The 12,582-nt window shown below is 45.9% G+C and overlaps 1 protein-coding gene across 1 annotated transcript in view; it reads left to right on the top strand.

The window, feature by feature from the left end:
* Nucleotides 1-420: 420 nt before the first annotated feature.
* LOC308664358 (complement C4-B-like) overlaps nucleotides 421-12,582 on the top strand; it is an 82,895-nt gene continuing 70,733 nt past the window's right edge. Inside the window, exons 1-2 of the mRNA XM_081321565.1 lie at nucleotides 421-524; nucleotides 9,553-9,760. Coding sequence (XP_081177691.1) covers nucleotides 448-524; nucleotides 9,553-9,760 — 285 coding nt within the window. The 5' untranslated portion in view covers nucleotides 421-447. The remainder of the gene's footprint in view (nucleotides 525-9,552; nucleotides 9,761-12,582) is intronic.

Here is a 12,582-nt window from a genome sequence, read left to right as displayed (position 1 = left end):
TGGTTTATGGCTTCATGTGCTGAGCCAGCCAATCCCACGATGGTTTGTTTGATGAGCCACAACTGAACAAGCCATAGTTAAGGGCAATGTGCACAGCTAGCCTTTCGATGCAGCATAAGCTGGCACCTTTGAGGTGGACTACAGCTCCCATCACCTGCAGCCAGCTGGGACAGAGAGAAAGAACATGACTCAATTCCATCAAACCTGAGGTGGCTTGAGACAGCTTCACTGGGCTAGCTCATACAGAACTGGATAAAATTCACTGCACAGCTAAGCTGGGCTGCCTCTTGCTAAGTTTTGCTTTCTTTTTAGCTGGAAATCTTCCAAGTTATCTGACTCACACAGTGGCTCCCCTCCCCACCTTGTCCCTGGAATTAATTGCAAAATCCTCTGGCAATCTTGGCCAGAGCTGAAGAAAGCATTGGGCTGGACAGACGTCGTCCAGAGATGTCCTCTCAGAACCGGTACCTTCTTTGGCTATCATGGATGGGGGCTCTGATAGCGATTAGCCATCAAGCACCAAGGTGGGTAAATCACTCAGATGCCAGCTTTTCTTCCTTAATTGTAATTCTCATCAGCCAGCTGCTGTTTGATCACAGCAAAGACCCCTCAAGCACATGAAATCCCTTACTTACAGTCTGTGCACAATCTTGCTGGGTAACCCTTTAGCTGTTGATTTCTCCTTGCCTCTGAGGTAAAAAAAGTCTCAGGGACGCGGCCCTAAAAGAGACTGCAACTTTTATTTTATTTAAATCTATTTGCATGCTGTAAATTAATAAATTCAGCCTCCGCTTTCTGTTTGCACTTGGTTTAATTGTCTTTGATGTTTTTGGGGTGGGTGGGTTGAAAAAAAAACTTGTTAGAAAACAAGCTCTAGCTACCTAAACTACACATGCTTTGTCCTCCCTTTAAAATATAATTTTAAAAAGTAGAACTGAATGTTATTGCATTATTAGTGTTGTTATTACGCAATTTTTTTAAAAAAAGTTTTATGTCCATTTTTTATTTTGCATAAAAGGAAATATGTAATGTGTTGTTACAATGCAGACAGCTAAATTGGAAAATGAAAAAAAGAAAGCATATCGCCGGGTATGTTTACATAATGAAAATGAAATACACAATTCCTTTTTAAAAAAATTTTGTGGGGAAAAAGAAGGTGTAACTTTGGTTTGGCAAGGAAGCTGCACCCAATGGTTTTGCAACAGGACCTTTTTATGAAGGAGATTTTCAGAATTTAAGAAGTAAAAATTGTAGCTTAAAAACAACAACACTCTTTTGCTCCTTAAAACACCTCTGATTCCTGAAGGTCCCAAAATCTGGTTCCTCCAGCGAGCAGCAGAGAGGTTTGTGCACTCCTGTGTATTTTATTCTCCTGCTCTAAAGGTAGTCCTTGACTTAACAATCCTTTGTTTAGTGACCATTTGAAGTTACAATGGCACTGAAAAAGTGACTTACGACCGTTTTTCACACTTAACATCCATTGCAGTATCCCTGTGATCACAAGATCAAAATTCAGATGTTTGGCAACTGACTCGTATTTATGACAGTTGCAGTATCCAGGAGGCTCATGTGACCCTCTTTTGTGACCTTCTGACAAGCAAAGTCAATGGAGAAGCCATTTTCACTTAACAACCGGGTTAACTGCGGTGATTCAGTTAACAACTGTGGCAAGTAATGTTGTAAAATGGGGCAAAACTCACTCAAAGTGTCTCGCTTAGCAACGGAAATTTTGGCTCATAAGTTGGGGTCATAAGTCGAGGACTACCTATATTCTAGTGAAATAACATGGCCACCATCATATTGCACAAACCGCCAGTATAAACTGGTGCAATACATGAACGCAGCCAGTTGCTACCTTTTCAGTAAATGAAGGCTGAACAAACTATGCCTCATCTATGCTTCATGGCATGGGTCCGGATTACCTACGGCAACACCTGCGGCCGGCGTCAACTTCCCTCCGTCCAGTGCGCTCCCACAGAGAGGGCCTCCTCAGGGTGCCGCCGATCAAAGAATGCCGATTGGTGACCCCCAGGGGGAGAGCGTTCTCTGTGGGCGCGCCAGACCTTTGGAACAGCTTACCGGTTGAGCTCCGGACGGCCCCCGACCTTCGCTCCTTCCGGCGCGATCTCAAAACTTTCTTTTTCGAACAAGCTGGCCTGGTCTGACGGGATGGGGTTGGGTTTTTATAAATAGTTTTAATTGTAATATGTATTAATTTTAAGGGCATAATGTTTAATGGCTTTTTAATTTTTGTATAATATTTTTATTGTGTATTGCCCTGTTCACTGCCCTGAGTCCTTCGGGAGAAGGGCGGTATAGAAATCAAATTATTAAATTATTAAATTATTAAATCTGTTTTACAAACATTGCCAAGGACTGGTTCACACATTGCAATACACCACAAAGAGGCTGCAGTGATGTACCTTGTGAATCACCCATTCTGTTTTGTCAACTATGATCTCTGCCTGAATACACGGAGCTGTCTAAACTCTCTCTGGGTATGGCTGAGTTTTTCCTGAGGCTAAGCAGCTAGAAAGCTCTGTTTGAATCCAGCATTTCTCAAGCTTGGCAAATTCAAGATATGTGGACTTCAACACCCAGAATTCCCCAGTCAGCCATGTCATCTTAAAAGTAGCCAAGTAGCCTAGATTGAGAAACACGGGTGTATGTGGCAGAGATGGCAAAACTAGCTGCTCTAATTAAAGAAAAGAATTTATTGAGCTTTGTGTGTACTTGGAAACCACTTCTGGACTTTATACTCAAAAACAAACAAACAAAAACGGAACTTTGATCTCAGATTTTGATGATTAGATTAATTTGCTATTATACAAATAGCTGGCACTTACTAAACATGTAAAAGTAAAAGGTTGAGATTGCGACTGCACTTTGTATTTCCCCCTTTTTTTTCCCTTCCCCCTTCTTCTCCTTCCCCCCTTCTTCCCCCCATCTTCGTTTCTATTCGTGTTTTATATTATGACAAACTCCAGTTGAAAAAATTAAAAGGAGAAACAAGGGTTTAGAACAGGGGTGTCAAACTCAATTTCAGTGAGGGCCGCATCAGCATTGTGGTTGCCCTCAAGGGGCCGGGTGGGCGTGGCCAGGGTGGGCGTGGCCTACTGGGTGGGCGTGGCTAGAGTGCGTATGGCCTACTGGGTGGGCGTGGCCAGCTCTACATCGTTCGCATCAAGGGTGCCTATGGGGGCCTGGGCAGGAGTGGGACAGATCTGAGGGTCTCTGGGCCAGGGCCAAGGCAGTGGGGGCCGTTCCCTCACTGTTTCCAGGATGGCTTCGCGGGCCACATGAAACCACTTCACGGGCTAGATCCGGCCCCCGGGCCTTGTGTTTGACATGTCTGGACTAGAAGATTGTATAAATGAGCGTTGATAAATACCGTAAGGTTGTGCAGGAGAAGCTGTTGCTTATTAAGTCGCTCGTGCATGCAAGCAGGCAGAAACAGAGAGTCCTCAACTTAAGAACCATTCATTTAGCAACCCTTCGAAGTTACGAGGGCACTGAAAAAAAAGTGACCCGCAACCAGTGGTGGGATTCAGCCAGTTCGCACCAGTTCGGCAGAACCAATACCTAATTTTTTGTTGCCCAGGCCCAGGATGGACTTCCAGAAGCAGCATCCACACAGAGAACCGGTTGTTCATTTATTGGAATCCCATCAATGCTCACAACCGGTCCTCACACTTACGACTGTCACAGTACCCCCAGAATCACAGTATCAAAATTTATGTGCTTGGCAAATTGGTAAATTGCAGCATTCTGGGGTTCTGTGATTGCCATTAGTAAGCTTCCCAGCTGGCTTCTGACAACGCCTGTGGGGAAACCCACATTCGCTGAACAACTGCAGTACCATTTTATAACACCTTGGTAAGTCCACACTTGGAATACTGCATCCAGTTTTGGTCGCCATGATGTAAAAAAAAAAAGATGTTGAGACTCTAGAAAGAGTGCAGAGAAGAGCAACAAAGGTGATCAGGACACTGGAGGCTAAAACATATAAGGAACGGTTGCTGGAATTGGATATGTCTAGTTTAATGAAGAGAAGGACGAGGGGTGACACGATAGCCGTGTTCTGATATCTCAGGGGTTGCTACAAAGAGGAGGCAGTCAAGCTATTCTCCAAAGCACCTGAAGGCAGGACAAGAAGCAACGGGTGGAAAATCATCAAGGAGAGAAGCAACCTAGAACTAAGGAGAAACTTCCTGACAGTTAGAACAATTAACCAGTGGAACACCTTGTCTCCAGAAATTGTGAGTGCTCCATACTGGAAATTTTTTAGAAGAGACTAGACAACCATCTGTCTGAAATGGTATAGGTGGGTTTCCTCCCTGAGCAGGGGGTTGGACTAGATGACCTCCAAGGTCCTTTCGAACTCTGTTCTTCTCTTATATGCTTAACGACTGTGGCAAAAAGTCATGAAATCAAAAGCAATTAACCTCGCCGCGATCTTGCTTAACAATGGAAGTTCTGGACCCAGTTGAGGTCATAAGCTGAGGACTACCACCACGTGTGCGGTGATGTGAAGGATGCTGGACCACGAGTGGTGGGATGCAGATTCTTCTCCCTCTTTAGCCACAGATACTCCATGGGGGACTCTGGTTGAGTTCCATCCTGTCAGATCCAGGGTAGAATAGTGGGGAAAGTGTTGAGCAGGACCTTGCTGACATAAAATTTTTTAAAAACGTAAATAAACCCACAGTAAGCAGCAGCATCTTGGGTTGTTTCCCCTAGCCTAGTCTGTGATGCTATTCATCTAAGGCAGTGCAGCATTTTTGAAAAGCAGAAGCCTTTACTCCTTTTCAGGGGTTGCAACTGAACAGAACACAATAACAGCGTTGGAAGGGACCTTGGAGGTCCTCTAGTCCAACCCCCTGCTGATGCGGGAGACCCTATACCATTCCAGGCAAGCAGCTGTCCAGTCACTTGTTACTCACTTGTTGGTGGGCACATGTTGGTTAGGCAGGTTCTACTCGGAGTAAACGAAGCCCAACATAGCAAGGATCTGAGCCCTAAGGTTCAAAAAGTTTCAAAGGCGATAACCCAGGGGCCTTAAACTGGGCTGTGACGTGGAGGTTTTGCGGATATATATGGTTTTAATCCTCACCTAATTCAATGTGTAAACTGGAGTTTAAGCAAGTTTGAAAAGTCCAGAATGGATATTGGTATAAAGGACTTGGAAGTTAGGAGAGGGGAAAAAAAAGCATTGGAATTACATTTCAGCCAACATCAATATTGCGAAATCGTGGAAATCACACTTTCTGGTCTTTGAAAGCTTCTTGTCTGTTTAGAATGGAAAGGCTGTAAATTCAGTCCATAAAAAACATTTGATAGATTACAACCATATCTCGGGAGGGGAGGGGAACCTGCCTGAATTTGCATATATCATGTATGTATACTTTGTGCCCTGCTAAATCAGATTGAATGTCTAACTCAGTTCTCTATAAACCCGCATTCTACAGCTGTGTTAGATTACAATTCTTGACTTCCCCTGTTGGGCCAAGCAAAGATCAACCAAATAAACAACAAAAAAAGTTTATCTATTGGAACACAGTCCAACTACAATCAAAATTTACAAATAATCATGCAAAAGCAATAAGTTCAGTATGCACTATAATATAATATCTGTCAGAAGAATAATTTGGGGTTCCAACTCAAGCAGGAGCCGCACAAGAATAAATAAAAAATGAGATCCAGACAACTGTGAGAAAAGAAGAAATATGTATTCCTAAAAGCAAAACAGTTAGACATTAGGGGAAATGGGGTACAGGAGCAGATTTTTATAGGGGGAGCTTGTCCAGGATGAAGTGTCTACGTGCTGATTCTAAGGTGACACTTGAGGTCTGTGTGTGTGTGTAGGTGTGTAGGTATGATTATTCTTGTGAACATGTAGCTCCTCTGGGAAACCTGATTTCAGCCGCCCTGAGTCTTCGGAGAAGGGCGGGATATAAATGGAATTAAAATTAAAAAAAAATAAAAAAAATAAATTGTCAGCTCTACAGAACAAGTTGCCATACCTCCCCCAAAGTCCCCAAACTTACTTAAAATTCCTAAGCCACAGAGGGGGAAAAAAAACTTGCTAGAGGATACCACTATACATTTTTATTACTTTTTGATTGGGTGTTTTATGATCTTATCTGTGTTTAATTATTGTTTACAGCTGTGTAAAATTACTGCAGACATTTTATTGTTGATACTTCAACACGTCAAGAATCTCTTGATTATGGCAGCTAAAAAAAAAAGAAGAAATACCAATAAATGAGAGTACCAGCATCTCCTGAGCATTTTTTGAGAGTGAATGGAGGTAACTCTGTCAACAGTGTATGCTTGGATTTTCAAAAAGCCTTGGACTCTTCTTTATCAAAGGCTGTTGGTAAACTGAGCAGCCATGGAGCTAAAAGGACCTATCTTTTCACAAATTGCTTTCTTGTTAGCAAAGAAAACATAAAGGGTAAGACTTAATGGGCAAGTTTTTCAATGGAGCGAAGTAAGAAGTGAGCTTTCTTAAAGATCTGCGTTGCCTTGCAACCAATGCCATAATACAGACATGTCAAACACAAGGCCCGGGGGCCAGATCCGGCCCGCAAGTTGGTTTCATGCGGCCCGCGAAGCCATCCTGGAAACAGTGAGGGAACGGCCCCCACTGCCTTGGCCCTGGCCCAGAGACCCTCCTTCCGCCAGAGACCCTCAGATCTGTCCCACTCCTGCCCAGGCCCCCATAGGCACCCTTGATGCGAACGATGTAGAGCTGGCCACGCCCACCCAGTAGGCCATACGCACTCTAGCCACGCCCACCCAGTAGGCCACGCCCACCCTGGCCATACCCACCCGGCCCCCTGAGGGCAACCGCCATGCTGATGCGGCCCTCAATGAAATTGAGTTTGACACCCCTGCCATAATAAGTGTTCTTGACATAAGGATAAGCTGATTGGTGTAATTGTTCAGTGTGATAAAACCAAATGCAATTGTCAAGAGCTCACCAAGTTGAACTGGTGAATGTGAAAATGCGAATGTGAAAATCGAATTGGTAAATGGTCAATCAAATGCCAAATGTGGTTCAGTTTAATTACGGAAAATGACTGAGTTGTTTTCTTCCCTTTCTGAGTACACAAAAGGCATTGTGTAAGAATCTGATGTCCTTTAAAAAAAAGTAAAGGGACAAATACATGCAAATACTATCCCAAAGCCAGAAAAAAGCTCAGTCGATCCTGGTCACAACCATGGATCTAACAAATGTAGAACCACTATCTAACGAAATGAAATTCAATGGTGAAAAAAATAAGGCTCTACATTTAGACAAGAAAAACCAAATGCACAGGTATAGTATAGGTCAGGGGTGTCAAACTGCCAGCCCGCGCCCACCCCATTGCTGGCAATGGAAAAAAAGTTGCAATACGTCGCAACACGTCATGTGACACCCCTGGTATAGGTGGTACCTTGCTCAATAGTAGCAACTGTGAAAGGGATCTTGGAGTCCTAGTTGACAATCACTTAAATATAAGCCAGTAATGTGCTGCAGCTGCCAAAAAAGCCAACACAGTTCTAGCCTGCATTAACACAAGGATAGAATCAAGATCACGTGAAGTGTTAATACCACTTTACAATGCCTTGGTAAGGCCACACTTGGAATACTGCATCCAGCTTTGGTCACCACGATGTAAAAAAGATGTTGAGACTCTAGAAGGAGTACAGAGAAGTTGCTGCAATTGGGTATGTCTAGTCCAGGGGTCGGCAACCTAAAAAAGAAAAAGAGCCACTGGGAACCGGTTCCATCACAAATTAAAAAAAGAGGGAGCCGCGTGCGTGTGTCCATGCACGCGCATGCGCAAAAAGGTTTTTTGCGCATGCGCGGACGCACGCGGCTGCCATTTTTTTTAAAAATGAGATGGAACCGGTTCCCGGTTGCCCGATGGCGACGGCCCGTCTGCAAAGCTGCCGCTTTCGGCACCTTTGCAGACGGGCCGTGGCAGCTTCCTCAAAGAGCGGCGCCCCTGCCCATTCCGAGAGGTGCGCGCGCACCTCTCCGAACGACCGGAGGTGCGTGCGTACCTCCGCGCGAATGGGCAGCGGTGCCGCTCTTTCAGGAAGCCCGCCGCGGCCCGTCTGTGAAGCTGCCGAAAGCGGCAGCTTAGCAGACGGGCCGCGGCAGCTTCCGCAAAGAGCGGCGCCCCTGCCCATTCCGAGAGGTGCGCGCGCACCTCTCCGAACGACCGGAGGTGCGCGCGCACCTCCCCAAACCTTTGGGGAGGTGCGCGCGTACCTCCGTGCGAAGGGGCAGCGGCGCCGCTCTTTCAGGAAGCTGCCGAAAGCGGCAGCTTCCTGAAAGAGCGGCACCGCTGCCCGTTCGCGCGGAGGTACGCGCGCACCTCCCCAAAGGTTTGGGGAGGTGCGCGCGCACCTCCGGTCGTTCGGAGAGGTGCGCGCGCACCTCTCGGAATGGGCAGGGGCGCCGCTCTTTGCGGAAGCTGCCGCGGCCCGTCTGCTAAGCTGCCGCTTTCGGCAGCTTCACAGACGGGCCGCGGCGGGCTTCCTGAAAGAGCGGCACCGCTGCCCATTCGCGCGGAGGTACGCGCGCACCTCTCCAAAGGTTTGGGGAGGTGCGCGCGCACCTCCGCCCATTCGGGGAGGTGCGCGTGCACCTCTCCAAACGGGCGGTGCCACTCTCCATTTGGAGAGGTGCGCGCGCACCACTGCCCGTTGGAAGAGGTGCGCGCGCACCGGGCGGCTGGGAGCCGCAAGAGACGGCTCAAAGAGCCGCATGCGGCTCCGGAGCCGCAGGTTGCCGGCCTGTGGTCTAGTCTAATGAAGAGAAGGACAAGGGGGGACATGATAGCAGTGTCCCAATATCTCGGGCTGCCACAAAGAAGAGGGAGTCAAGCTATTCTCCAAAGCACCTGAAGGCAGGGCAAGAAGCAACAGGTGGAAACTAACCAAAGAGAGAAGCAACCTAGAACTAAGGAGAAACTTCCTGACTGTTAGAACAATTAACCAGTGGAACAACCTGCCTCCTGAAGCTGTGAGTGCTCCAACACTGGAAGTTTTTAAGAAGAGACTGGACAGCCATTTGTGTGAAATAGGGTTTCCTGCCTGAGCAGGGGTTGGACTAGATGACCTCCAAGATACCTTCCAACATTATTGTTGTTGTTGTTGTTGTTATATTGCATCACTGCACTCAGCTGTTCGCCAGGAATGTTAAGGGTGGCCCTCAATGCCATTGAAAGTTTGTCCCACAAAATTTGCCACAACGCCACATCTGCCCTAAGGGGACTTTGTGTTCTCAGCCACTCCCAGGAGGCATCTTGGAAGCTCACAGAGTTAGCCACCAGAGGCCTGCTTAGTGTGAATGCCAGCCATGTGTTGTGGGTCATGGTTAGGCTCCACACATAGTGCTAAGCCATATGGCTTACTTAGTTTTGACTTCTCTGGTATTATCTTCCAAATTCCTTTCCCCCCTCCCCCCTTATTTTGTTGAGGTTGCAAAAGCTAAGCATTGAAGGGAATGATAGCCCTCACTATGAAATATTCTTGCTTTTCCCGATGCTTCAGGTTGGTGCTGGTTGCCCCCAGTGTGGTGAAAGTGGGAACAGATGTGCGGATTGCGCTTCAGGTTGACGGTACTTCCTCGGACTTCTCAGGGAACGTCTTTTTCCAAAATGAGTTGAGTGGAAAAAAATGTTCTGAAGAAAAATCATTCAAGCTTCTGTCCAAACCTCCTGATCCATCCAAAAAACTTGTGCAAGATGTCACCTTGAAGGTAAGACAGGAAACTGGGAACTTTGCATGTCCACCCCTAGGAAAGAAAAGAAATGCTAAACCATCACTGGATTTGTTTGATGGTGGCTTGGTGTCCCCTCACGCAGCCTGGGGGGGGGTCCTTCCCCAGATGTGTGAGCTTTAAACTCCTGCAACTTGTCTGAATGGCCCTGCTGGAAATTCCAGATCAGTGTTCCTCAGCCTTAGCAACTTCAAAATGTCTGCATTTCACCTCCCAGAATTCCCCAGCCACACATGTTCAAGCTGCCAGTATCAGGAAACACTGCTCGAGAAGTTAAAGTCTACACATCTGGACGATACTCAGGCTAGGGAAAGCTGACTCAGCATGTTCTATCACAGAGGTCCCCAACCTCTGGGGCACCAGGGACCGGTTACCTGGAGAGACATTTTTCCACAGACCGGAGGGGGGCATGTTTTTGTGTGCTGCCTGCATCCCACAGATGGGGCTTTGCTTGTTTGTGCGGACCGGTTGCTGGCATGCCGCGGCCCATGGACTGGGGGTTGGGGACCCCTGTTCTGTGAAACCAGATCTTGTGCTTTACAGCACAAAATTTGGATGAAAATCAACACTTTTCCTTAAAAACTACAGGTAGTCCTTGCTTATTGACTGTTCATTTAGGAACTGTTTGAAATTACGGTGGCATTGAAAAAAGTGACTTAACGACCAGTCTTTATGCTTGTGGCTATTTGCAACAACACCCAATGTCACATGATCGCAATCTGAGTGCTTGGCAATGTTTGATCTGTTTTCTTCTCTGTTTGTTTAGTACTTTAATGTATTGATTTTTCCAATCAGAAGTATAATGCGTGTATTTTGCTTCTTATTTCCGGAGGCATAGCCAAGAGTGAGCTCTGAGGGCCACAAAAGGGCCACAGATTCTTAGAGCAATACCTCAATTCTACTTTTGTGACAGATTTAACAAAACTGCTGCCATAAAGGAGAGGGTGCCAACCTATTCTCCAAACCACCTGAAGGCAGGACAAGAAACAATGGTTGGAAACTGACCAAAGAGAGATAAAACCTGGATTTAAGGAGAAATTTCCTGACAGTTGTGGATGCTTCATCATGGAAGGTTTTTAAGAAGAGACTGGACAGCCATTTGTCTGAAATGGTACAGGGTTCCCTGCTTGAGCAAAGGGCTGGACTAGAAGACCTCCAAGGTCCCTTCCAACACTGTTACTCTGTTATAAAACCAGGCTAAGACAAGATCTGGCTACTTTGACATATAAATACAGAGCCTTGGTGGAGCAGTGGGCTAATGCCTCCTTAAGTAACACCAGCTGCCTGCAATTAGTGCAGGTTCGCATCCCACCAGGCTCAAGGTTGACTCAGCCTTCCATCCTTCCGAGGTAGGTAAAATGAGGACCCAGATTGTTGGGGGCAATTAAGCTGACTTTGTAATAATGCTGCTTGGGGTGTGTGTGAAAGCCCTAATAAGCAGGCATATACATAGAATGAAGGCTACTGCTAAGCTTGTAAGCCGCCCTGAGTCTTCGGAGTAGGGCAGGATATAAATGGAATAAAAATAAAAATAAAATAAATAAAATAAATAATGAAATCCTCAAGTTCAGATGCACCGTTTCTTTCCTCTTCAGTTCCTGGTTTGGGAAAAATATAGCTTGCTCGATGTTTGCAAGCCACTGTTTTCTTCAAACCAGAATTAAATGTTAGCAGCAGAGTTCAGTAAGGTTCTTCCTGGACTTTTGAAAACACCAGCTTGCCAAGCGATCAGATGTTGCTCTTAAGACGGTCTGTGAAATAATGTGCTGAGGCCAACAAGACACAGGTTGCAGAGGAGCAGAAATGGAACTGTGATCTGTTATTGTTTTCCGGATTGGATGCTGACAAGTCAAAATTGCTGTACCAGCCTGAATGGCCATGCAGAACTTGAAGGAGGAAGTTGATGGGAAAAAAGGATATATTGGACATCTGGGTGGAACGTCTGGGAAACATGAAAAGAGAAACACTCGCCTGAAATAGCCAGAAGTTCCTGTAAAGGGGTAATAAAAATTGACATCATGATCACCGTTCGGTGATAAGGGGGAAAGTTCTGCTTTTCACACGAAGGCTAACAGCCATTTACAGAGATATCATGCATCTTTCTGAATGCTTTTATTGTCTAACTGTGTATTTTGTAGATGAGGATTATTACACTGGGATTTATCTCTCTTCCCAGGATGCTAAAATCCACAAAGGGATTTTCCCACTGAACTCTGGCAACACACCTGCAAGGTTCTTTAGGGTGAACAAAACCCATTTTGCTGCCAAGCAGGAAGTAGACTGTCCTCACTCTGAGTCTAAAAGTTTGTTCACTGTGCTAATGGATTTTTAACCCTTAAAACATTCAGAAACAGGGATCCCTCACTGTAAATGTGGATGATGTGCAGGTAGTCCTCAACTTACAGCAGTTCAAAGTTACAATGGCACCGAAAAAGGTGACTTATGATGGTTTTTCACACTTACAACCATTGCAGCATCCCACGTGATCAAAATCTGGATGCTTGGCAGCTGACTCATATTTATGATGGTCCCGGGATCCTGTGATCACATTTTGTGACCTTCTTACAAGCAAAGTCAATGGGAAAGCCAGATTCACTTAACAACCATGTTGCTAATGTAACAACTACAGTGATTCACTTAACAACCGTGGCTCAAAAGGTCGCAAAATGGGGCAAAACTCACTTAACAACTGTCTTGTGTAGCAACAAAAAATTCTCCAGGTGGATGGAGAATTCTGGGAGTCCATACAGCTTACACTCACCAAGGTTGAGAAAGATCGGGCTACAGTATAGGAAACACTG

This window comes from Vipera berus, assembly GCF_964194415.1.
Source record: "Vipera berus genome assembly, chromosome: 2".
Classification (NCBI taxonomy): Eukaryota; Metazoa; Chordata; class Lepidosauria; order Squamata; family Viperidae; genus Vipera; species Vipera berus.
The sequence above is the reverse complement of the archived record's forward strand: the minus strand, read 5'-3'. Positions and strand labels throughout refer to the sequence as shown.